We start from the raw sequence: 27,492 nt of genomic DNA, 5'->3' as shown, positions 1-27,492 counted from the left end.
CTCACCTGGAGTGGTCAAAGGTGTGCCTGCCACCCTGAGACGTCTCACCTGGAGTGGTCAAAGGTGTGCCTGCCACCTTGAGATGTCTCACGCTCAGTGAGACATCTGAGAGATGTCTGACCACCAACTATCAGGGAAAGTGAGGTCTTTGCACCATAACATTGGCAAATTACTCCACCCCACAAAATCTAGGATTGAGCCTGGTTTTCTAGTCCTTTCAAATTCAAGAAACAGTTGAGTATCAATCTACTGTGTAGAGCACAGTGCCAGACACTACAGAGCACACAAAGTTGTAAGATGCTTCCTAATCAGGATAGGACAGGTCACAAGAGATTCATATTAATAACTAGAGTCTGAAGTGATTTATGTGCAGTGCCTGAGAAAAGTACGCCTCACAGCAGTGCAGGTCCAGATGGAGCAGATTGCTGGTGGGGGTGGGGTGGTCACGGAGTTATCTTAAAAAAAAAAAAAAAAAACCCAAACCTGTTGCCATCAAGTCGATTATGACTCACAGTGACCCTACAGGACAGAGTAGAACTGCCCACTAGGGTTTCTAAGGCTGTAATCTTTACAGGAGCAAATCACAACATCTTTCACCGAGCAGCTGGTAGGTTCAAACTGCTGACCTTTTGGTCAGTGCTTAACCACTGTGCCACCAGAGCTTATTAACTTTAAAACAGGGCTTTGAATCAGTTCATTCCAGTTTAACTCCCTGGAATGAACCAGTTTGCATTTCTACCCCAGATATACTGGATCAGAATCCACATTTTAGTAAGATTCCCAGGTGATTCTTATGTCTACATAAGAACCAGGAGGCCAAAACGGAATGAACTGGTTTGAAGCTTCAATTGTGCATGCTTTTACCAAGCACCAATGTCTCCAACACAGTTCTTGCACTTCGGAGCAGAGGACAGGGATCAAAAGCCAGGAAGTGTACTGTGCTTCATCTCCCACAGCATGGTTAGCCCCTCACCCCTGTGATGCTCTGGACCAGTTTCCACCCTGGACAAGACAGAGACAACCCTGCCTCAGACTCAGTTCTGTTCTTGCTGGTATCAGCTCACTCCTCGGACCTGGCCTTACAGCCCCTAACATATCTCTTGCCTTTACTGGTGTGTGGCGGGCACCATGAGGACAGAGCCTCAGCAGCTGCAGGGAAAGAGGCTCTGGAGAGAAAAGGATGCAGATAAGGGAAGTAGATGCAGGTGAAGAAGTCAAGCAGTAACTTAGTGACTTGACTTACAAATGGTCCTTCAGTTGGGCTCATACTGATAGGGCTGGGCTGGGCTGGGCTGTGCCTCCACCTCAGAGGGAACCCAGCTTGCAAAGAGAGGCTGTAATGGGGAAGCTCATGTAAAGAAACACTTAGTGCTTGAGATGATCTGTTACAGAGACACCATTTACCAAGAAGGTTGCTAGGAGAAGCCAGCAAGTTAACTCTGGCTAAATCAGCTCCCTACTATATACAAACTCAAGCCACAGAACCTCAAGGGTTCAAAAGAAAAGTTCAACGCAGGGGTAACATGAGGAAGAATAGCCCTCTGGGACCAATTAGAGCAACTTGTGTGAGTTTACAGTTTCTTGCAGCAAAAGAGTACATCTTTCTCCTTTTCTGCCTTTCTCCTTATAGAACAAAGATGAGCCTCTGAGATACCAAGCAGATTACCTTGGAAACAGACTGGACAAGGGCCTCCCAGAAATGGCTCCCAAGGCTTGAGTTCTCCCAGAACCTCAGAGATGTGACCAGTCATTGGATGAGGCTTTCAATACAAAATTAATTACCCAAGTCAAAGGACCACCAGGACCACCATATCATTCTCTGAAGGTAAGGTTAGGTACCAAAGAACCAACTGAGAAAAGATTAGGAAGTAGTAAAAACATTCTAATAGAGGTTTGCTTTGATTTTTATTTCGTGTTTGCATAAGCTTACCTCCTATATACTAAGGTGTGGAAATTGATGGTTTAAATCTGTGGCGGCTTGAAAAAAAATTCTCAAGAGAATGGAGGGCAAAGTTGAAGGTGTGATAAAGACACGTAGCTACCACCTGGTGGCAGCATATCTAAGCTAAAGACAGTGAGCAGTGTGTGTGTGTGTGTGTGTGTGTGTGTGAGAGAGAGAGAGAGAGAGAGAGAGGAAGGGAGGGTGTGTGTGTGTGTGTGAGAGAGAGAGAGAGAGAGAGAGGAAGGGAGGGGGAATGAGAGAGACCCACACAAATTCAAAGGAGAAAGACAGCAACAGTGCTCCCAGCCACCCTTCATCTAACCCTGGAGAGTGGAAACTTCCTTTAGTGCCTAAGGCATGTGACTGCTAACCAGAAGGCTGGGGTTCAAACCCACCAGCCACTCCTCGGGAGGAAGACTGGGCAATCTACTTCCGTAGAGATACTGCCTCAGAAACCCAAGGAGGGGTCACTATGAGTTGGGATCAACTCGATGGCAGAGTTTGGTTTTTTGTTTCTACTTAAGGGTTGTTTTGAATTCTTTCCAGAGAAGGGGACCTCATTACCAGCCCCTTTTCCCCAAACTTGAGTCAAAAAGAGGCAGATTTGTCCCAGCACAGTTAGGTGACCTGCAAGGGGTTGGAGGGAGGGGGGCGAGGGGGAGGGGGTACTCAATAATGTTTGTCCTAGGAACAAGTGAATGAGTGAGCAAGTAAGGAACACAGTCTAACTTCCTTAATATGTTTATTTCCAACCTTTAGTGTTGAATGGTAAGGAAGGTGGAACATTGATAAACACAGCTATTTAACATTTACAAATAGCTCCTGTGTATGTATCCATCCCAGGGCTAGCAAATGCAGATCTTAAAAGAAGGTGGGCCAGGAGAACCCTGTGCCCCTTGGGGTGACAGACAGATGCCTGGACTGGGAATCTGAAGACTCAGGTTCCTGACCCAGTTTGCCCTTGATGGGACTTAAGGAAGTTACTAGATCTCAGAGCCTTAGTTTTTGCCCCTGGAAAATGCTGATAATTCTACCCACTAAGTCTAAGGCTGGTCAGAGGAGATAACAGAGACAAAAGCAGTATTAAAAGGGCTGTAAAATGTTCCGGTTTATTTAGGATGCTGGGTTAAAAAAACAACACCTAGTTGCCATCAAGTTGACCAACTCATGGAAACTCCATGTGTATTAAAGAAAAGCTGTATTCCATAGGGCTTTCAAAGGCTGCAAGTGGATGGCCAGGCCTTTCTTCCAAGTGGCCTTTCTTCCAATCTCTAGGTGGATTCGAACCTCCAACCTTTCAGTCAGCAGCCAAGCATATTAATCTCAGCTACAAATTAACCATTCAGGGAGCTGCCAATAAGCACCTTAGATTTACCAGTTTGTCCTCTGTCCCACTTCTTTATGGATTACACTTCCTTCTCACCTAGAATCACTGATTGTAAAATAAATGAATGATTCCTCCCCAGGGATAAGCAGCTCCTTCTTCTGGGCCAGTAGGCAAGTGGTCATTCTCAAGGTTAAGCCCAACAACCACAGAGACAGAAACACAGCCAAACCATGTCTGGAGTAAGAAAATATATATGTTTATATGATCTGGCAAATGAAAAATGTAGTGGATTTCTTTTCTCCATCAAAAGCAACTGAAGTCTACAGGCTGCCTCTTGATGACCTCCTTCTAGCTCCATGGCAACCAGAATCCTATGGCCCTGTTTGACTTTACAAGCTGCCAACTAGTCACAAACAAGCTAGCTCCATACACGTTGCTGTCTTGGGCAGTGTTGGTGAACCTCACTGTTCCTCTCTAAGAAGCATGACAGTGGAGGAGTCAGTGGGATTGGAGGCCTTTAGCATCCCTTGCAGCTTTCTACTGATGTGGTGGGAGGATGTCATGTGTTGGACCCCCAAGAGGACAGAGTGTTCAGGCTGTCTATCAATAGTAAACTGCCAGTAAAGTGGGGATTCTTTTCCTGCTCAATTGCCTATAACATGGATACAGGGCAGAAATGGTGGGGCACAGTCTCTAGATTCCTAAGTGGGTACCAGGCATTCTTCAAGTGTTCTTTTGTGAATAGGTCCTGGCTACACACAGAGAAATGGATAGGGCTATGTTTTGTATCCCTGATATCAAGGAGGGAAAAGTAGCTGAAAAATAGTAGATGCTCCAAAAATCCTTCTTAGGATAGATGGAGGTCCAAGGGCAGGGAACACCAGAGGCTGTTTTGGTATCTGAATTCTGGGGCTACAGAAAGGGGAAACATGACTGTAGCTGCTAAATGGTTTCTCTAAAAGAAATCAGGACTCAAATTAGTGGCATTAGACTAAACATCCTGGCATGATGTAAAGCACATGATCCTAGAGATGGACAGAGCTGGGTTCAAATGTGAGTTCTGTCACTTACTAGCTATGCAACTCTAGAACGCTGTCTAACCTCTCCATGCCTTGGTTTCCTCATTTGTAAAGTGCAGGTAATAAAACCATCCTTATAGGATTACTTTAGGGAAATGGTGGCACTACAGTTAAGTGCTAGGCTGCTACATGAAAGGTGGTTGGTTTGAACTTACCCAGCAGATCCATGGGAAAAATACCTGGTGATCTCTTCCCATAAAGATTACAGCCTAGAAAGCTCTGCAGGACAATTTCTACTCTGTCACATGGAATCGCTGTGAGTCAACAATCTACCTGATGGCACCTAACAACAAAGTAGACTGCCTAGTCAGACACCTTGGAAACCAAAGGGGGTCGCTGTGAGTCAGAATCGACTCAATGGCAGTGAGTTTCCAGAGTTTAACAACAAGATTGCTTTAAGGATTCAATGAGATAAAGGAAGTGGATGGTGGGAGTGACACCTTCTCTCCCACAGGCACACATCCCTGCTGGGTCATGGCTCAAACAGGAAGAGCATTTATACTGTCTTTCTTGATTTCACAAGACCCAGAAGGAAGAAGGGCCAAGTCTTAGGCAGTGTTGCAGAGCGTTTACATTTGACAGCAAATAATGGCAAAGTTAATAAGGTGCTTAGAGGGTCCACTGTTGCTCCCCTCCCCCCAAGTATATTTGTTCAAGCCCAGTATGTTCATTGAAATCCAACACTGTTGAGACCTGTGGTTCTCAAAGTGGGGGGTCAGCACTGCCCTCTAGGGGGTGTTTTGAAAATCTATGAAGATGTTTGGGTTGTCACAATGATGCAGGGACACTACTGGCATTTAGAGGGAGAAGGGGGAAGAATGCAAGACGTGCTCCAATGTGTGGGACAATCCTGTACTATCAAGTGTCTCATGCCCCATGACTTTCATATGTCCTACTGGACATACACGCTGCCATCAAGTCGACTCCGACTCATAGCGACCCTATAGGACAGAGTAGAACTGCCCTGTAGGGTTTCCAAGGCTGTAAATCTTTTACAGAAGCAGACTGCCTCATCTTTCTTCCATAGGGCAGCTGGTGGGTTCAAACTGCCAACCTTTTGGTTAGTAGCTGAATGTTTTAACTACTGTACAACCAGAGCTCCTTTGCTAGACGTACATATAGGTTTTTAAAAAACTATTTATGATATATACTTACACATGTATATTTATATACAGCTGTGTGTACAAATATTTTATATTTAATATCAGAAGATTCAAAGGAAGATATGGACAAATATGCCAACCAAAATATTACTAGTGCTATACTGATTTGGTAGATGGAGTCACAAGGAATTTATTTATCAACTCATTTCTACATTTCTACATGGCTTCAAGTTCTTGTAAGAATGTATTACTTTTGCAATTGGGGGAAAAAGGAAAAATTACAGATAACCAAAAATGGGCAAAACTTGTTCAGCATGTACAAGAAAAACCATACCCTAGAGATGTGACTTTGGAAACAATTTACTTATATTAATCCAATAAATTCAGATCACCAAAAACTAACAAACAAATCTTTTTTATAATTATCTGAGCCCAGAATCTAAATTGCTTCATAAATAAACATATTTCTGTATTGCTTTAATATATACTCAATTTTCCAGAATTCAGTAACTAGGAAAATGGAGATGAGAGTGTGAAGAGTGGTTCACTCTTTAGGTCCCTGATACAATTTGGGTCCCTGATACAATAGATGTGTGTCAGTTGCATTTGAGGCCAAGACATTGACAGCGGTTCTGATAAGTGTCTGCAACCATTTTTATTACGTCTTCATTTGCCAGCACATCTGGGCATTTCCTCTTCTTTCATTTCTTCTTTATATTTCAATTAGAGCAGCATATTTGACTGCTCAAAATTTTATATATAGGTAGGCTATAAAAACCTATTGCCATTGAGTCAATTCTGACTCATAGCAACCCTATAAGACAGAGTAGAACTAGCCCATAAGGTTTCCAAGGCTGTAAATCTTTGCAGAAGCGGGCTGCCTCATTTTTTCCTGCGGAGCAGCTGATGGGTTTGAACCACCAACCTTTTCATTAGCAGCCAAATGCCTTAACCACTGCACCACCAGAGTTAGGCTATAGTGTTCATGAATCTCATGGTACGGTCATAAAGGAGGTGTTACAAAATGTTTGTCACAAAAGGGAGACACTGGGGACAGGCAGGGTTAAGTGCCACAGATTTAGATTCTTAGATCACAAGGCAATGCCTTCATCAATACTGGTTCCCAGGCCCTTATTTAAGCTCTTACCCAGGCAGGGGCATTCACCACAGAGGAAGTTTGGAAAGGGATTCTGCTTTTCACAGCATGGACTACAGATCTATGTTTGAGTAAAACAGGATCTTCATCCCTCTGGGGTGGGGTGGGGGTAAGCAGGGACTTCCCCCCATAATACAGAATGAAGAAAGCTGCTTGTCAGCACAAAGATGGGAACAGGACTGGGCAGTCTACTTACAGAGATCTTCAGAGGCGGCTGGGGCGAAGGCGGCCATGGACTCGTAGAGCTCCTCATCACAGCCGGGGTTCAGAGAGCACTTCATGAGCAGGTCTGTGGAGATGTGGGCCATGGACTCGTACACGGCGTCGGCCTCCTCCCCTTGCATCAGCTCCTCCTTAATGTGACTCTTCAGCATGTCCACGGTTTCCTGAAGGAGAAGACAGGACCCACAGGCACTAAGACAGCCTGGTTTTCTGGGTAGAGTTAGGCCACTAAGTGGGCTTGTGGAGGGCAACAAAGGTTCAGGTGGGCCAGGACTGCAACTGTGTGTGTACAACAGTTTCCCTCCAGAGTGGAAGCTCCTTGAGGTCAGCTCCATGGGTTTTTTGTTTTATGTGTGTATGTGTTTTATTGTAATAACAATACATGTAACAAAACCTTTGCCATTTCAACATTTTTTTTTGCATGTACAATTCAGTGACATTAATTATGTTCATTATATTGTGCAGTCATTACTAAGCTTTTGTCAAAGGTGAGGAAAAATTTGGAAATGGGTAGTAGTGATGGTTGTTTTATGTTTTCAGTATTAATCTTTGTATGTTCCCATAACACTAAGCATGAGTTATACAGTCAAGAGACACCCATTAAAAGTCCAATGATTCGAGGTTGAAAATTAAAAACTTTCTCTTGAGCACATATTATGTACTTGGTGCCATGCTAGGTACTAGCCTCTCCATTATCTCATGCCAACCTTTCCACCACTGCTTGAGAAAGATGAGAAAATGAAAGCTAGAAAAATCCAAGTACCTTACTTAAGGACTTAAAATCCTAGCTTTCAACCTTTCTACTGCACTCTGGTGGTTTCTCAACAAGGAACAAATGACACAGGAGAATGTGATGCTTACTGACAAGTCACCCCAGAATTTAAATGGGCTAACACAGGGCTGCAGTTAGGTGTTCATGCACTTATGGGTTTACAGAGGTCCCCTGTAACTCAATACACTCATCTCCCATTCCTACCAGCAGATTTCTCCAAAGCTCCCATCCATCCCCCACTTGATTTCATGTCCTGCATGTGACCCAACAGGGCTTTGAGGGCCAGTTTTGGACGGCAGGCCCTGAAGGCCAAAAGGCTGGCTTCTGTCCTTCTTCCACCAAGTGCCTGTGAAGCCAGAGGGCTGGTTTCTCCGAAACAGCTGCCCAACTCTTCCTGGTGAGAAACCCTGGGGTTTCACAACCCTCATTTCAGCACGAACCCACAAAAATCCTCATTTTCATCATCACTACCCTTGAAGAGCTAATTTGCTAATGACACTCTATGTCAGTTTCCCAGGGAGATTCAAGGAGTGGACCAGGTGACGGCTATGAAGTGTTGCAGACTCAGAGGGGCCTGGCATTTGGTTTTGCTGTGGTGGAAAAGGAAACTAGAGGTGGTACGCAAAATGTAGGGACGGTCTCTTGGCAGCAATGCTAAAGATGCATTGGAAGGGACAATTGTCAAAGAGCAAAGATGCTACGAGTAATGTGAACCTGATAAACACCAATGCAAACTGAAAGCACATCTTAAACTTTCCTGCTATATACCAAAAACCAAACCCACTGCACTGAGTCAACTCTGGCTCACAGCAGCTGCCTTTTGGGTTTCCAAGGCTGTAAATCTTTACAGAAGCAGACTGCCTCATTTTCCTCCCACAGAGCAGCTGGTGGGTTTGAACCACCAACTTTCTGGTTAACAGTCAAATGCCTTACCCACTGTGCCACCAGAGCTCTTTCTCCTGCTACATACAGCAAGATAAACAAGCTCCAACTCTAGCATCAAACTAGGTTCAGATCCTATCTCCCCCCTTACTAGTGAGTGGTGTTAGGCACAATTGCTTTACCTTTCTAAGCCTTTTTCTTCACTTGTAAAATGGGGTCACAATAGTGTCAATTTACCAGGATTGTGGTGAGGAACAAATGAGATAATACATTTGCCAAGCCAAGAAATTCAACAATAGTCGTTACTAACTATGGATACAATGTATCCTTAATAAAAACTATTGGAATAGAAATGAAACACTGCATTTGATACACGTGTGACTCCAAATAAAGGAAAACTAAGCAGATACTACTGGCCTATAAGCACCATTTAGCCTCATTTATACCTGTGATGCCCCAAGCAGGGACTCATACTGTTCTATTCTCTCAAAACACTTATATACCCCAAACTTGGGAAGGTACCCAAGCGAAGGTACCTCAGTGAGCTACTGCCTATGAATTTTCAAATACAAAGCAGATAATTAAGTTTCTGGGGAGGTGTCAGGCTCACTTCTGTCTGGAGGTAGAGAGAGCAAGATTGGACGGTGTTAAATAGCCATGTATCAGAGGTTGAGCTGTTCTTACCTGCCTTCTGTGTGCCTGTGAAGGCAGAGAAATACATCAAGGGGTAGGGCCAGGAAGAGCAGCTGCCTCCAAGACAATGGAGGCAGTACTAGGACACAGGGCTCAGAAGAGGACTCAGAAGTCAGTGATCAAGGAGGAGCTGGGGTCCAAAGTCTGATAGCAAACTAAGTGCTAGGAATATCTGATGGTTAAGGTCAGACTCAGCAGAGGTCAGAAAGAGGCAGGCTGTTAGCAGGAGGCACAGCCTTATAACTGGCCTCCTTGATACCTCAGATGCTGAGTTTTATTGTAGCCTCTGCTAATGAGAAACCAATCCCAACTCAGCTCACCTGGGCCTAAAGGTGGCTGAGAAAGCTGGGAGAACCAAGCCAAGGTGCCTTCAAAGTGAATGGAGAAGGGTGATCAGCATCAGACTTCAGCAAATTCACTCTATACATGTCTCTATAAATTCTTTGAGGGTGGACTGCAGTCCTTTACATATATTATTATTCTTCATCCCAAGACAACCCTATGAGTAGAACTACTATTATCTTCCTTTGGCATATTAGGAAACTGACAGAGCAGATAAGTGCCTTTCCCAAAGTCATGTGACTAACAAGCGTTGGTGCAGAGATTTGAACTCAGGTCCATCTGACACCAGAGCTTCTCATCTCTCAAACCCACATACTGTTGACAGCCAGAAGAGGCACAAGAGGACATCTGGGAGATGAAATATGGCCATATATTTGGTGAAAAGGCAGCTCTAGGATCACAGAGTTTAATTCCAATTCTGGCACTACTCCCAACTTGACCTTACCACATACTCGTCGATGAATTGCCGCAGGTCCTTGAATCCATGCTTCTCAGCGATGGTGTTGGGGTAGTGGCCGTGCTTGTTGGCCACACTGTATGCCTGGAGGGCTCCTGGGCAGGTGAGTAACAAGGCAGTGAGATTCTTCAGTCCATACTTTGCAGCAAAATGCAACAAAGTGGGCAATTCCTCATCCCTCTGATCTGGAAAAAATGCCATGGAACACTAAATGGACAGATAAACTCTTGTTCATCCTTGATCAAGGAGACAATGCTATCAAGCCTAGCATGGCACCCATTAGACACTCAGTCATTGTTGGTTGGTTGATGAACCCATTTGACAGTTCCTTTAGTGGTACCACTGAAGATCATATCCTTGGATGACAGAGGAGATGATCTTTTAATTAATTAGCAAATCTAATCATTAATATCCTACTTTCTTTGTCCAAAAGGATAGGGGAATCCCAAGAAATAAAATTAATAGAAAATGTCCTGAGTTTCTAAACTTTTAAACAACAGCCACAATGTCTGACAAGAATCATATTTTGAACTTTCATTTTGTGCTTATTAAAGGACAGAAGTCCATCTCTTAGCTCATATCCCAATGTCATAAAGGTACACTAAATGATTCTGGGTATGTTACTTATTCTTTCCGTAGCCCTTAACTTTGAGCTAAAGAAATACTTACAGACTATCTCAAAGAATCCTGGGAGGATTAATAAGACAGTGTTCACTGAAATCCTTGCTTGTGAGAGGTTTTGAATGTTCATGGAAAACATTGGATCCCCATGGTCCCCTCAATAATAATATCTGGGAACTCTGGTGGTGTAGTGCCTAAGGTATTTGACCACTAACCAGAAGGCTGGAGGTTCAAACCCACCAGTCAACCCTTGGAAGGAAGATTGAGTAATCTACTTTCATAGAGATATTGTCTTGGAAACTCAAGGAGGGGTTGCTATGAGTCGAATCAATTTGACAACAGTGAGTTTGGTTTGGTTTTGGTTTATAGCAAGTTAAACTCAACCAAGAAAATGCACATGTCTGGGTTGTGGAGTTAGGGGAAAAAAACATCTTTTTTTTTTTTTCCCCCATAAAAGTTTACTTTGAAGCCCAACAATGACTTTTTTGAAAAATATGACATGCCAAGATTCTGATTCACGAGGATATGATCCTCAGGACAAAGGGTCTAAAAGCATCCCTGGGGCTTCATGACGTCAGGCTATGACATGCTCTCTCCTTAGCTCCAAGTTTAAGAGCATGTAACACCAAGCTTAACACCTGCTAGAAATGATGCGAGGGCATTCCACAGCAGCAAAATGGGGAACACAAAAGAGATGGCAGCCAGGAGAAGGGTTAGAAGGTGATGAAGCTGCATCTTTATGATTCTCTTGGGTTATGGAAGGACAGAACACAGGCAGGTCACCGAGACCTGGCAACCACCGGTGCAATACAACTACAGTGTGAAGGATTAGCATGTCCACAGAAGCTCCCTGACAGGAATCTTGTCCAGAGCACCAGGCCTCTCCTAGTTCCCAGCACATCACACGTGCACAAGTATCTTTCCTCATCAAACAAGTATCTGTTCAAAACCAACAATGAGCCAGACACCCAGACACAGTCCCAGCCCTCAACTGAGCTTATAGCCAACAAAAGCCGATGGAGAAAGCTGAAAAGTGCTAGGACAGGTGATACCCAAGGCGCTGGAGAGGGGGTTCCCACAGCAGGTGGAAAACACATACTAAAAGGTCCAAGAAAGGCTTCCTGAGAAAGCACTGCTTAAGCTGCTACAGGGAGGTGAAGAGAAGTTAGTCAGGTGAAAGGTGGCCAGAGAGGGGAAGAAGATACTGCATTCCCATGAGTCAAGGAGGCAAGAGACAGGCATCATTTTCATTAGGTCATAGCTTCCACAGAAAAGAGCATAGAAGCCAAGAGAGGGTGTAGGGACAGATGAGGAGAGAAATGCACAGGGCCCCCTTGGGAAAGGCTTATAAATAGGTTAAGGATTTGGACTTTGTCTAGAAAGCAAGTGGGAACCACAGAGGGTTTTAAGCAAAGAGGTAAAGTATTGAGATTTGCATTTCAAGGATCTCTGGCTATCCAGTGGAGAACGAGTCCTTCTGAAAGGATGAATAGTAGAGCAGGGACCAGCAGAAAATATGTGTACAGGATGACTAGATGCATGCTGGCATCCACCTCCTGCTGGCTTCCTAAGGTTTGACTGTTGGCTTACTTGTCATCATATCCTCTTCCTCCAACTGGTTGATTCCAAAGAGGTGCAGGCCACTTGCAGGGATGTTGTTCTTCAGGGACTCAGTTAGCAATTTATCAAGGGTCTCTGTGTTGTAAGGCACAATTTTAAAGGCCTGAATAAAAAAAACAAAGATGGTCAGAAGTGAAATCCAGGTATCTCCCATCCATCCTATTAGAGGCTGATGGACCACGAGCAGAAACAACATGCCCAGAAATATTCAGGTTTCCTTTCAACATCCTTACCTGACACATGAACTCCACAGGGTTGGCAGCATTGGACAATAAATTTCCAATTTCTTCCATGTCAGTATAATAGCTGATGGTAGTTTCACATACCACTAAGTCCCTGGAATAGACTTTCAGAAAAACTTTCCCAGAGGAAAGGTCTGGACAGAAGAAAAGATAACATAAAATGAGTGTCCAGTGGGCCATGGGTCAGAAAGCTACTGAAACAATATATGAGACAAACTGTAAGCATCTAAACCAGAAAAGCAGGGGAGGGAAGAGAGGTATAAAGAGTTATCTGTGAGATGAGGTCACCTGGACGTGGTAATCGACTGGACATGTGGAGTGCTAAGGGAGAGGGAAGATGCTGGGGTGACTGATGCAAACATGGTGGTATCAAGAGACTTCAAAACACAGTTCGGATCAGGTCATCCCACCCCTTAACACCATTCTCTGCTGTGTTTTCCTTAGTGTGGGGTATAGACCACTGCTGGCCTATGAGGGGTTGTGGGTGGTACAAGGAAGAGCATGTTTCTTTGAATAGTCATTATTCATTTTTGCTTATTAAAACAAATGCAAATAGCCTATGGTTTCATAAATATTTTGATTAGGACAAAATTTAAAAAGTTTAAAGCTAGTCAAGTTAAATAAAAAATATCAAACAAATGATAATACATGACATACTTGACTAAGAAAATAATAATGGTGTAAAAAAAGAATTAAAGCTTGAGAAACATGGCTTAAGGGGGAAAAAATGAGGTGCCCAGGAAGAACGAGGGTTTAAGAAAAAGTGTTTGTGGCTATACACGCTCCATTTTAATGGTGAAGAAATTAATCGGGGGCTGGAAGGAAGATCTTGTGGGCGGAACTGGGGGGATGGAGGAGTGAGGTAAGAGTGGAGGAGGAAGAGAAGTAAACCAGTACATAGGACTACTCTCAGTTCCCCGGGTCTGTAATTCAGGTTTTTGTTTTTTCCACTCTCCAATTTTATTTTATTTTACTTTATAATTTTTTTTCTTTTTTATTGTGCTTTAGGTGCAACTTTACAGAGCTGAGTTTGTTTTACATTCAACAGTTTTGAAGGGCTTCTATCTATTTTGTTCACTCCTGTAGACCCACTGCCTCAAAAAAAACATGGAGGAAAATCCAGTGGCTCGACAGATCCTGGGAGGTAGAACTTACATTTCTGCCTTATTGGGCCAGTGAAATCGAGTCACTTGCTCTGCTGCTGTCACTACTATGTGCTTAGCCCGGGGCAGGATTCTACACCACAGGAAGGGGTTTGAGGGGAAAAGAAAAAATTAAAAATACACCAACCACAAAGATTTGAATCACAAAAGAGGAAATGTGACGAGTAGAGAACATGGAAAAATACTCAACTTCACTAGTAATCAAAGAAATGCAAATGAAAACAAGGAACTACTTTATGAAAGCCTATGAATTGAGCAAAAACATTTAAAATAATAATGCCCAATATTGGAGGTGGGAGAGTGAATTTGCTTGATAACAGTACTGTTTCACAAAGCGAGTAAGTTCTATTTTCCAAGAGCCTTAAAAATGATCACTGTTCCAGGGGTTCCATACCCTGGATTGAGGAAATAATCCTAAATCCAAAGGTGGGGGGGGAGGAGGAAAGAAAACTTCATGCACAGAGATGATCATTGCATCACAATTAAAAACAAAAAAGAGCATCAGAAATTACGTAAATATACAATTAAAACATGACACTTCTATTCAACTGAGGCTTTAAAAAGAATGGGGATAAAATGCAGGCCCAACACAAGGGAGTGGTTAGGTAAATTATGGTCTACCCATACAATGGATTACCTTGCAACCATCAAGCCTCACTTTGTAAAAGAGTATTTATGATGATGTGAGAAAATACAGTGTACTACTGAGTAACAAAAATGGGCACAAAGAAAGTATGAAGCTGTGTATACAGATATGGAAACATACAGAAACCAGTTATTTCCTTTGGGGGTGTATATTGAGCAATTTTCTATTTATTTCCCTTTATAGCTACTGTATTATTCAAGTTTTCTGCATCAAGTATGTAATAAAAAAAAGTTATGAAATGGGAAGTTATAAGTCCATGTAATAGCATGGGGGTAAGGAAGTACAGAGGGAATAAATATTATATAAGATTATATAAAGAAAAACAATGCAAAGGAATAGATACTATCAGAAGAAGGAGAAAAACATGGAGCGGTCAGGTATCAGGTGACCTTTCTCCCTTACTCTTCTCTGACTTCAAAAGCATTTTAATATATGAACTTTATAATGGTAAAAATGTTAATATGTCAAGTTCTTGTTCATCATACATATCCATTTCTGCAATTTCCTTTTCATTAAAACAGAACATTTCATTTAAACAGAACAGAACAACCAAGCCCAAATCTTTTCTCAGCTGCTGGATAAAGACAAAAAAGGAAAAAGAAAGCAAAGGTAAGCCTCTTAAACGAAGCCTGACGTGCAGAGGTTAAGGGGGCTACTTACTGGGCGCCTTGACCGAAACGGTGTACTCATTTTCTAGCTTGGCTTCCACCCGAATTGAAGGAGAATCCTCAGGGGAAAATTCTGCTTCTGTTGTCACTCTCTCATCCAACTTACATTTCACGATAATGTAGACCGTGGTTTCTGCCTGGAATGGGAGACCAGTCATTGTCCCCCCACCCTCGTGGGTTCCCTGTCAGGGTGCTGGGCCTGAGGCTCTAGACTTATGTGTGTACCCCAGAGCAGGGTGGGGTCTGCAGTCCAGGGCTGGGCGGAGAACTGCTTGCCACTGATCCCAATGAGAGTTTACAAACCTTGAGAATAAACATTCATAAATTTTACAGGAATTGTATGTAGTCATTTTATATCTGCTGAATGTAATAATAACAAGAAAAAACTAGGGCTTATCCTTTGTATGTCTTTTTATTAAATTTTATAGCAATTGGTGTTTTTTTTTTTATTATTATTTCATGAAAGCATTGGTCCATGGGAACATCAGATATTAAAAAAAAAGGTCTTCATCACAAATAAAATACTATTCTAGACTAGCCTTGCTCCTTAAAGTTTGGCCAAGGGACCAGCAGCATTGGCATCCCCTGGGAACTTGTTAGAAATGCAGAATCTCGGACCCCACCCCAGACCTGCTGAGCCAGAGTCTACATGTTAACAAGATTTCCAGGTAACTTTAAAAAAAAAAAAAAAAAAAAAAAATTTATTATGCTTTGGGTGAAAGCTCGATGCAAAGCAAATTAGTATCCCATTCATCAATTTATACACATTTTGTTTCGTGACATCACATAAATCCCTTCAATGTACAGCACTCTTCCCACTTCCTCCCAAGGCTACCTGTTTCTATTCTCCTTCTTTCTTACCCCTTCCTACTTCCTGAGCTTTGTTTTTGGGCAAATGCTGCCCTTTTGGTCTCCAATAGTTGACCCTAGGAGTACATTCCTCCTCAAGTGATTCTGATGTATCTAAAAGTGTGAGGGGAGGTAGAGAGAAAGCCTCTTGGGTCTAGCTCCTACATGCTGCTCCTGGCTAGGCAAAAATTATTGATTGGGGAATTCATTTTCCCTACCTGCATTTTGAAGACCTAAGAACCAAGGTATCAAGCAACTTGACTGCTTTCCCTTGCTTTAGGATCTCTTGCTGAGCCCGCCATATGGAATTACCTTGTTTTATTGTGCTGATTATGTTCCTAAGTAGTCTTCTCAATGGGAACTGGTAAGGACTGGTCCTCCAAAAAACAGGAAAAAGGAGAGATTTCTTGCTCTAGCTAAACTCCAGATGTTCATCCCACGATTCAGGTCTAAAGTCCACAGAGTAGCCCTTGATGACAAGCACCATGAGGAGAGTGTGGCAAGCTGAGATGTTACACCAGGTGAGAGAGGTGGTGTGATCCTGGCTGATGGTATAATCACTCCTGATATAGGCTCGGCCCCGTTCCCCTGCTCCTTCTTCCAGGAAGTATAGGGACCCAGAGAGAACAAGTGCCTCTCCTCTATTGACAGTCAGGACTCAACCCAAGCCTAGATTCCCCAGGACCCAGAGACCTTACAACAGGCAAGAGAATCCTAGGTTAATGGGCAGCTAGGACAGGAGGACAGGAGAAGGAGAGAAAGCCTAGAAAATAAGAGAGGCATGTGAAGGGACCCAGTGTTTGATCCCACACCCCTTTGGCCACAGACATCCAACAGCCTCATCTGGAGGCATAGGGAAATGGGGTAGGCAGGTAGCAGCAATGGCCAGTAAGGAAAATGAGTAAGGAACAGAGAACAAGGAAAAGGGAATTGCGGGGACCAGGGCTGCTCAGCCCCAATTTTAGGCCAGATTCTGATTTAAAGTAAGCTGGAAACACAGATCTATATGCCTCGTTTTTAAAACATGGTACAGATCAAGCCAGACATGTTTGTGTGTCAAACCCAGCCCAAAGCAATAGTTTGCAATCTGCAAGCTGGGAGTCCTTGCCCAATACCTCATAGCCTCAGGCTGCAGATAACCGCTCACAAGTGCAAGGAAACCAGTGCTTCCCATCCTCAGGGCTGCCACTCCCCTGACTCAAGGAGCCCATGGTGGCAAACTCAGTGAAGGACTTGTATCCATGAGAGAAGCATACTGCTGCTCTGAATTACTATAAATATCACACATTCCTCACCAGGAAAGGGAATATAATGCAAAAACTATAAACAGTACATGGGACTTAACTGACAGTGGTATATCAGCTGGCCCAACACATTTAAGTCATCTGTTAACATATGCCTCACCCTGAAGTTTCTACCCTTGCTATCTATATGCATTTATCTAAAACTTTAACAAGCAATATTGGCCAGCAAGTTTCAGCCATTAAGCTTCAAGGCACTCAGTCATGGCCAGACAGGTGGCGAGCTGATGGGGAAGCAATCTCAGGGTGCCCAGCATCCCCCTCCTCACAGAGCTAGGGAAGTAAGAAAGGCTAGCAGGAACTCAGCAGGAAAGGCTAGTAGGGACAGACTGACGCCTCCAACTCCAGGTGTCTCAAACTCTGTTGTTGTTGTTGTTGTTGTTTGCCATCGAGTCGGCCCCGACTCATACTCTAAGTGTCTGGTAATGCTTATGTCTGTTGCTCTCCCAGATGTTCTATTTTTTGATCCATGAAATAGAAGTTTTAGATTAATGATATAAACTTTCCTGGGCTCATCCCTCTTTGACTTAACAAAACCAAACCCACAGCCAAATCGATTCCAACTCAGAGTGACCCTATCAGACAGAGTAGAACTGCCCCATAAGGTTTCCAAGGCTGTAAATCTTTGCGCAAGCAGACTGCCTCATCCTTCTCCTAGAGAGCGGCTGGTAGGCTCATACTGGCCTTTTGGTTAATAGCCAAATGCCTTAACCACAATATTTCCAGACCTCCTTCTTTGACTTAAAGCAGCTACATAGGTCCAAAATCCAGGTATTGGGGCTCCCAGGATAAGAAATGTATAGGGGAAACCCCAAGGGAAGGCTGGGATTATGCTGAGGTATAACCTGAGAACCCACTCCTCTTATTGCAATAAATGCATCATTAAAAAGCCCACATTCTGATGGTTATTTGCCCAAAACAAAAAATGCCTAACTCACTGCCATCAAGTCAGTTCTGACTTACAGCAACCCCCATTGGTTTTCCAAGGCTGTAAATCTTTATAGAAGCAGATTGCCCCATCTTTCTTCTGTGGAGCAGCTGGTGCGTTTGAACCACCAATCCCCTGGTTAGCAGCCAAATGTTGTGACCACTACACTACCAGAGCTCCTTGATTATTTACCGGGACCCTAGAATGCCTACCCCACAGCGGATGCGGTCTGGCTGCACCACCATCAGGTTCCCAGGCGAATTCTCCAGCGGCAAGTTCTGCTGCTTCGAGCAGGGAAGGACCTTCTCGTCCTCAGCCTCGGTGTCAGTGACTGAGTCACACCCAGAATCTACGGAACAGAGGACAGCACTGAATGGGAACAGAAGGAAGGAGAACTAGTGGGCATGTTATACCCCATGAAACCCCCAAACGTTACCCAATAGGAAACGGCTTTGAATGTCAAATACAAGTTGAAGAGAGTGACTCAGGAAATCATGAAAGAGGACCTGATGGGAAAAAGTCAACCACTACGTAGGCCACAAGGGTAGGGTGACAGCAAGTTTATGACTGGTGGAGAAGAAGACCAAGAAACCTGAGGCAGGCTGCTGTCTGAGGCTAGCAAATCTCGTTTCAACCAACAGGCTTCTAGAAGCTTTACCTCCAGTTTTCTCTCAGGGCTGGCTTTTGTGGTTGCAAGGAAAAGAGGCCTTTTCTCCACAGGTGGGATCACAAACAGACTGTATATTTAAAGGTTATCCTCTGAACATCAAGTTAAAACTGTGCTGTCCAGGAAGCCATTGGGCCCTGGGGTCATGGCAAGCCAAAGCACTCCCTCTGGAAGCAACAGTGAAAAGCAATCATTTTCAACAAACTTAAGATCAGTCTAACCAGGTTCCACATCACTACACAGCCAACACCTCTACTGTGGCAAGATTAGAGCATACCCAGACTCAGAGCAGGTGAGCAGGGGTATGGCTCAGAATGAGATGATGCTGAGGCAGTATAACTGACACTCACCAGAGGTCTAAGGCAGGGGCTCTTAACCAGGGACCCGTGATTGACAGGCCTACCTCTGAGGCTATGTGCAAGACTGCATGTGTGTGGGTACGTGTGTGCGTGCGCACCTGTGTGCAGACAGTTGCACATCCACACCTATACTTTTCTGGAGAGGTAGTCCAAAACTTTCATCAGATCCCCAAAGAAAGAGAGGACCCCAAAATGGTTATGACGGGTAAGAGGGAAGGGAGCACCATCCAGGCCTATTTTGGGGTCTTGTTTACTCCTAAATCATTTACAGACAACCAGCTGAATTTGTCAGGCATTGAGGAGACATGAGGATGGATCAAGCACTAATCCTGCCCTCAGAGAGCCCATGATCTGAAAGGGCAGGTGGGTGAGAGGTAAGCTTAGCTTGACTGACTCCTGCAGGCTGGCCTCGGGAGGAGGAGCTGGCCTCCTGCAGAGCTAGTGGCAATCAGTACTGCAGTTCAGAATGCTGAGGTGGCAGATTAAGCCCCCTCGAAAGCTGTAGCCACAAACTCGCACCTAGACCCCAGGTCATGCCAGGGGAAAAGTTGTGTTCCCATAACCATGAATGCTGAGGTAGGGAACAGGGCTGGGGGCCAAAGTACCACCAGGTCCTGCTGCTGTAACTGTGAGGCATGGACCCCAGTATCTTGCTCAGGCCAGGGGAGCAGCTGGTGCTTCCCAGTCATGTAGCTTAAAGCCCTACAGCCTCAGGCTGGGGTCCTATCCCACAGCCTGACAGCGGACTCACAGATGATGTCTACAGAGCGTGATGGGCAGTGGGGCAGAGCACACACTCCTGACGCCCCTGTGCTCTCAACGATTTCTCCCAAGGCACGTTATTCCAGGAGGCCTGGAGGAGTGCTGCCAGGCAGGCTGCCTGACCTTGTTTGCATGACAGAGACCCAGCAGAATCTAGTGCTAAGAGATGGGGCAAAGGACTCTGGGAGTTCCAAGGACAGTGATAGATTACAGAAAAAATATAATTGACTAGATCAATAACCATAAAAATAAAATCTCACTTTTCAAACACAATCTAGAGTATAAGCCGTAAACCCCTCTTTGCAGTGAACTTAATTGGAATGATGTGCTTCTTGATAATATTTACTTTTATTGTCTAGGAAAACTCCATTTGTATAGGTATTATGTCTAGTAAAGTTTTCAAAAATAATGAAAGGCAGTCCTATTTTACATTACAGTTATAAAAAATTAAACAGAATGGACAAAGAGAACAAGTGGATATAATAGTCCAAAAATAAAGTTTCATTCCCATAAAAACTTGATATATGAGAAAGCATTAAAAATCAGTACAAAGTAAAGGGTGGTTGGTGAGAATGATGACTCAACAGGAAGCCGTGGAAAATGCCCGCTGTTAGGGTGGGCAGGTGGGGAGCAGGGGAGTATTTAGGTTCTTCCTAATTCTCATACCTGCCAAAATAAAATTTAGATGGAGCACTGGTGGCATAGTGCCTAAGGCATTGGACTGCTAACCAGAAGGCTGGCGGTTCAAACCCACTAGCCACTCCTCGGAAGGAAGGTTGGGCAATCTACTTCCGTAGTGATACTCCCTCGGAAACCCAAGGAGGGGTCAGCTATGAGTCAGATCTGACTCGACAGCAGTGAGCTTGGTTTCTGGCTTACAGATTAAAACATAAAATAAAAACAAAATTTTAAACTTAAAAACATGAAAATATGAGTGGACATTTTCATTGGTGTGGGAAAAAGATTTGTTCATTTTAAACAACTCAAGAAAGTATAATGGACTCAATGACATGAATTAAAAACCTGTGTAAACAACAAACTAAAAACAAAATCCAAATGGTTATAGTAGAATTATTCATAAAAGCCAAAAGAAGGAAACAACCAAAATGTCCATCAACTGAAGAATAAACCTACTGCCATAGAGTGGATTCTGACTCATAGCAACCCTATTGGACACAATAGAACTGCTCCACATGGTTTCTATCCATCATCTGATGAATAGATAAAATAAATGTGCTATGTTCATACAGTGGAATCATATTTAGCAAATAAAAAGGAATGAAGTGTGCATACATGCTACAATGTACATGAACATTGAAAACATATGCTAAGATACCAAAGATAACATATTGTATGATTTCACTTATATGCAATGGCTAAAATAGGCAAATCTATGTAGACTCATAGGACATTAGTACTTCTACTGAGGGTGGGGTGAGGGAATGAGTAAATGGAGCAATGGCTAAGGGTGATGGGATTTCTTTTTTTTTTTTTAATTGTGATTTGAGTGAAAGTTTACAGAGCAAATTCACTTTCCATACAGCAGTTCACATATCCTTTGTCTCATGACATTGACTATAATTTCCCACAATGCAACAGTTCCCCTCCCACTTCCTCCCCATAGTTACCTCTTCCCTGTGTCCTTCCCTCCATGCACTCCTGCCCCCTGAGCTGTTTCCCTGTGCATACACAGCCCTTATACTCTAAAGGTGATGGGATTTCTTTTTGAGGTGATGAAAATATTCAGAACTTGACTGTGATGATGGCTGCACAGATTTGTGAAGATACCAAAGGTCTTTGAATTGTATGTCTGACCTGGGTGCATTGTATGGCATGTGAATGGCATCTCAAGAAGCTGTTACCAAATGTAACCAATGGTAAATCATAAATTGGTTAAAAATCTGAAATAAATATGACAAAGAATTAATCTCCTTAACATATGGACAGATCATAGGGACCTTTAAGAAAGCACCCAAGACCTGATAGGACATTGCACAAAAGAACTAATACAGATCACGCCCCCTTCAAAATTAAGGTATCATTCATCCTCGTTGGTCATCACAGAAAAGCAGGAAGCATGCTGCTCCCTTTTGTCAAATTAGGTAAAGTATACTCAGTGTGCTGTTTGAAGATGAGGTAGGACAGACGCTTTCATTCAATGCTCAAGAAAGTATAAACTGGTCAAACTTTTCTAGCAAGCCACAAGGCCATATACAGAGAACGAGAAAGACTTTAAAATGTTTATACCTTTGCCATAGGCTTCTACTTTCAGAAATCTCTCTGAAGGCAGAAAAGAAATGTTTGAAACGTAGACGAAGATAATTAACCCAGATGTGTGCTGAATCATTATTTGTATCAGTGGAAACCTGAAAACCATCTAAATGTCTAAGGAAAAAATGTCAAAAATGTTTTTTTCAAAGGGTTTTAAGCGACAAGAGTGAAAGTTTTAGGTTAAGCAAAAAAGCAGAACACAAAATTATCTTCTATTGTGCCTCACAATGTATGATCTCAATTAAATAAAGATTTCTCTCCTCTAAATACATCTCTCCTTTCCTTTCTTCCCTCCTTTGCTCTTTCTCTTTCTCCCTCCCTGCCTCCTTCCTCCCTTCTTCCTCTTACTCTTTCATGTATTTTCATATTTTTCATGGTGAGAAAGCATTACTTGGATAATGTGAGTGGGGATGAAGAGGAAAATAGCAACATAATCTACCAGCTAATCATTTTGCCAGCGAGCGCAGCTTGATATAAATGAGACTGATCCTAACAGTGCCAGTCCCCTGCATTCTGGTGGGGTATACAAACCACACCTTCTAGCAAGTCCAACCCTTTAGACACCTCTGATAGTTACCAGCAGCTAACTCATTTCAGGAAGTCAGGATGGCATTCATTCTGCAGGGTAATTCCGCTAGTGCCGACTGAGGTGAACACCACGTACAATTCCACAAGCCATAATAGCCTTTCTCACAGTCAACCACTGAGAATGCAGGGAGCTTAAGTGGGCCAGGGTCCAACCACTTCAGCAGATTCAAGGTTGCCTTTGAAGGAAATGCCAACCCAGACCTAAGTTTGCTGAAACCAACCTGACAGAGTGGGATGGGTGGCCCTCAAACTTTCCCACTTGAACATGTAGATCCCTTCACAACCCCTATCCCAACACCAAAACTAACCCTAAATATAAAACCTCCTTTGCTGCTCTGAGACGCAAATAATAAATGTTGGAGTGAAAGCACTCTGAAAATCCTAAGGAACCTGTCTAAAGTGTTATTAAGATTCGATAGTATTCTTAGTGCTTTAAAATTTAACAATATCCTCCCAGTTTTTATAAGGTCTAGAAAACTTCTGGAAAAATTATAGACAAATCCGTCCTTTGTGCAGCGAATTCCCCAAAGTCTTATCTATAAAGGACTCATGTGCAAATTATTCTTTAAAATCAGTGGCAGAGAAAGTTTCTCTCCTTAGAACACTTGCTTGCTATCTCTTACTAGAACACTTGCTTGCTATCTCTTACTAGGCTATAACTCAGTGCCGTCAAGTCGGATCCGACTCATAGCGACCCCTCCTTGGGTTTCCAATGCAGTATCACTACGGAAGTAGATTGCCCAACCTTCCTTCAGAGGAGTGGTTGGTAGGTTTGAACCGCCAGCCTTCTGGTTAGCAGTCAAATGCCTTAGGCACTACGCCACCAGACAAAAAGAACAGGCTAACATGGTATGTTTCACTTTTTGCCCTCACTGCCAGACAGCTTGGTGACCAGCTTGACCACTGTCTGCACTCTTGTTTCACCTATTTCTCTTTTTTTTAATACTTTGTTTAATTTTGGAGGCAGTTTTAAATATTTGGGGACTTATGCAGGATATAAATCAATATTTCTCAAATCAGCATCTAACAAAATTCTCAGATATGTTCCTTTTGAGAATTTGTGCTTGAGGTTTTTGCTTAGATGACAATGCCTTTAAACAGTGATGCAAGGTTGCTGGGGAGATGGGGAAGGGGAAGGATGAACAGGTAGCACACAGGGCATTTTTAGGGCAGTGAAACTATTCTGTATGATAATGTGAAAGTGAGCAAATGACATTAAATGTGTCAGAAACCTACAGGACTAGGAGGGGGAACATACTTTAGATCACAGATACCTGTAATTTCTGGTGATGGGAAAAGTGGCATCACATGTGGGTGCAGTGAACACAGCCTGACCAAAATAAACAATGTTGCTGGGAAGTGCTTAAAAGAAAAAGATGCTAGCACTAAAGCATTTGACATATATATAAGATGGTGTGGTAGTCAAAGCTTTATGTCAACTTGGCTGGGCCTGGTTGAGTGGCTGGGCAGCTGGTGGTAGTTATTCCCCATGATGAGACTGGCAATCAACTCCATGGTGGGATCTGCCACAAGCAGCTGAGTAGCTGCCTTTGGGTATGTGGTCTGCTTCCCGTATATAAGAAACAGCTTTGGGAATGATCTCTAGCTTATGGCATGATTGAACCCTGCATGTCTGTGTCGTTGTTCAACAACCTGCCATGCTCTGCTGACCATGGGACTTTCGATGGAGTTGAATTAATGGCCTGCCATGTGGTTTGGTAACATCGGGACTGTGCCTTTTCACTTGTCAACCTTGGGCTTGTCAGCCTCAGCAGCCAGCAGCTGTCTGAGTGAAGAAAAGCCTCTAGCTCCAGTTGGCTGGGAGCAGGAGGCAGAGCTAAAGCCCAAGGTTGAGGGGCTTTCACCCAGCCCCTAGAGCCTGGCACTTTTAATTTGGACTTAAAGCCTCCAAATTGTAAGGGAATAAACTCCTATTTGTTAAAGCCATCCCATTTGTGGTATATTCTTCTCAGAGCGGCACTAGGTAACCAGCACAGATGGCAACAATGCCAACAAAGACCAAAAAAATGAGTGTAAGATCACATATGGGATCACACAGGCATATAGGTACACCAAAACAAACAAATATATGTATATAGGTATGTTGTTGTTGTTGTTGTTGTTGTTATGTGCCGTTGAGTTGGACCCAACTCATAGCGACCCCCCCTTGAGTTTCTGAGACAGTATCACTATGGAAGTAGATTGCCCCATCTTCCTTCCGAGGAGTGGCTGGTGGGTTTGAACTGCCAGCCTTCTGGTTAGCAGTCAAGTGCAGGTATACGAGTAGGTATAGGTATATACATATGTGAGGATAGAATTATTCATGTGTACATATAAATACAAATATGTGTGTACAAGCTCATACACTCACTGAAGACACAGCAACAGATGTTCCTCAGACAGAAAACAACTTCTGAGATTTTATTTCTAGGTTTAAAGGCTTAGGACCATAGTCTCATGGGAGAACCCAATTGGCATAATATAGTTCACAAAGTTGCAGTTATGCATCCTAGAGAAGTGAGTAGCATCTGAGGTCTTAATAGCTTGTGAGTGGCCATCTAAGATACATCTGTTGATCTCTACTCACCAGGAGCAGAAGAATAAGAAGGTAACCAAGAAACAGAGAAGAAACAAGTCTACAAGGTTGATAACCTACACAAGTCATGGTTTCATTTACCCTGAGACCAGAAAAACTAGATGGTACCTGGATACTACCACGACCATTCTGACCAGGGTCACAATAGATGGTCCCGGACAGAATGGCAGAAAGATATACAAGAAAAACTCAAATTCTTAATAAAGGCCAGACTAACTGGACCAGCTGAGACCAGAGGACTCCCTGAGACTATGACATACGCTTTAAACCATGAACCAGAACTATCCCGAGATCACCTTGTGGTGAAAAAGCAGAGTGGCACTCAAAATTAAAGATATTACCTGTAAGAAGGTGCTCTACTAAAAAAGCATCCGTCTGAGACCATAAGGTCAACATTAAGTCTAAAGCAAAGATGAGAAGGTAAGCGGCCCGGGAAACGAGAGCCCTGGAATGGAACTCCCAAAGTCCAACTAAAGAGAATACTGACACATTGTGGAAAGTATAATGAATGGCCCATTTTTGTGGAAATGGATAAGCTGTGTGGAAACTGTCAAGTGAGAATCTAACTTGCTATGTAAACTTTCACCAAAAACACAATGAAATATTATTGAAAAGGAAACAAAAATGTAGAACTGTACAATACAAAAGATGAACGCTAATGTAAACTGTGGGCTTCAGTTAATGTCAATAATTGTTCATCAATTATAATAAAGGTACCACATAGATGCAAGATGTTAAAAATAGGAGAGCTCATGCTCAGGGGGGATAAGGAATCTATGGGAATTCCTGGTACTTTCTGTAAAATTTTTCTCTGAACCTATAAGTGCTCTAAAAACAATATATTTTAAAAAGTGTTTTTAAGGATGATGCAAAGATTTCCTAGATTATCATCAGGTAAGCACTTAACTGCTAAGTGAGAGGTTAGCAGCTGAACCCACTCAGCGGCTCTGGGGGAGAAAAGTGCTGGTGGTCTGACTCCTTGAAGATTACAGCAAAGAAGTGTGTATGGGGCAGTTCTCCTCTGTAACACATGATGTCAGTATGAGTTGGGATTGACTGGACGGCACCTAGTGACAACAACACATTATAATCAGGTCCTGCCACAGGATAAAGAGGCCTGTGTTTGTGTTTGCAATCATTTTGTAGCTAGATCATGCTGTGTTCAATGTCAGGGGCTAATGAGGAAAGAACAGAGGAGGCCGGCCAATATGTAAATGAGGCATTTGTGGCACGTGAACAAAAGGTTTCCCATGGTGGGAGAAGCAAATCACAGAACAACCCAGGGAAGATGCGAGATTGCGGCAAGCACTCTCCACAGAACCCGTGCCACAGGCCTCATGCCGTGCTCCTGACGCTGCTTCAAGAAACCAGCATCATCCGTCACTGAAAATGAGTGTAGTCAACTTCCCCTTTTACTCACTTTACAACTCTATTTGTGTCTTGTTCATTTGTTTTGCTTTCAGAGTTGGGAAACACCAATAAGCTTAAGGAGTTAAATATGTTTATACATATTTAAACAACATCAAAATAATCTGTCAACACTAAACGTTCATAATAATTTTTGTTTTTCATTTTAGAAGGAGTCCACATTACTCAGCTCTGAGAAACAACAGTGCAAATGAATATACTGAGTATACGTATGCACTTGGATCCACACTCAAGTCACATAGAGCACTCATACTAGGTGAGAGGGCTGGGCAACAGACTCATTCTTATTATTAAAAGGACAACATTCAAAATTACTATTTGTTGAATATTGTGGCAAGTCCTTGATAGTCTTTATTCATTAGATCCCCACAACATTGTGAGATTGGAATAAATATTCTATTTCCATTTTACAGCTAGAAAGCCACCACTTGTCTGTCAGTTTCTTGTACTATGGTGGCCTGCATGTTGCTGTGATGCTGAAAACTATGCCACCAGAAGTTCAGATGCCAGCAGGGTCACCCATGGTGGACAGGTTTCAGCACAGCTTCCAGACTAAGGCACACCGGGAAGAAGGACCTGATGATCTACTTCTGAAAAAAATTGGCCAGTGAAAACCTTCCGGATAGCAGCAGAACACTGTTTGATATAATACCAGAAGATGAGCGCTTCAGGTTGGAAGGCACTCAAAACAGGACTGAGGAAGAACCACTGATATTTACTGGTGATTGGAATGTGAAAGTTGGAAACAAAGAAGGTTCAGCATTGGAAAACATGGCCTTGATGATGGAAATGATGTGGGGAATCACAT

The 27,492-nt window shown here is 43.1% G+C and overlaps 1 protein-coding gene across 1 annotated transcript in view; it reads right to left on the bottom strand.

The window, feature by feature from the left end:
• The window catches only part of PIK3AP1 (phosphoinositide-3-kinase adaptor protein 1), a 126,999-nt gene that overhangs the window by 40,733 nt on the left and 58,774 nt on the right, over positions 1-27,492 (bottom strand). Inside the window, exons 3-8 of the mRNA XM_007940051.1 lie at positions 18,226-18,362; positions 14,928-15,072; positions 12,450-12,592; positions 12,187-12,319; positions 9,964-10,160; positions 6,804-6,993 (exon numbers count right to left, since the gene is read on the bottom strand). Of these exons, the coding sequence (XP_007938242.1) occupies positions 6,804-6,993; positions 9,964-10,160; positions 12,187-12,319; positions 12,450-12,592; positions 14,928-15,072; positions 18,226-18,362 (945 nt within the window). The remainder of the gene's footprint in view (positions 1-6,803; positions 6,994-9,963; positions 10,161-12,186; positions 12,320-12,449; positions 12,593-14,927; positions 15,073-18,225; positions 18,363-27,492) is intronic.

The sequence above is a fragment of the Orycteropus afer genome, unplaced genomic scaffold (genome assembly GCF_000298275.1).
Source record: "Orycteropus afer afer isolate SDZICR_OR568_19922 unplaced genomic scaffold, OryAfe1.0 scaffold00064, whole genome shotgun sequence".
NCBI classification, from domain to species: Eukaryota; Metazoa; Chordata; class Mammalia; order Tubulidentata; family Orycteropodidae; genus Orycteropus; species Orycteropus afer.
Note: the sequence above shows the minus strand (reverse complement) of the source record. Positions and strands in the feature narration are given on the sequence as shown.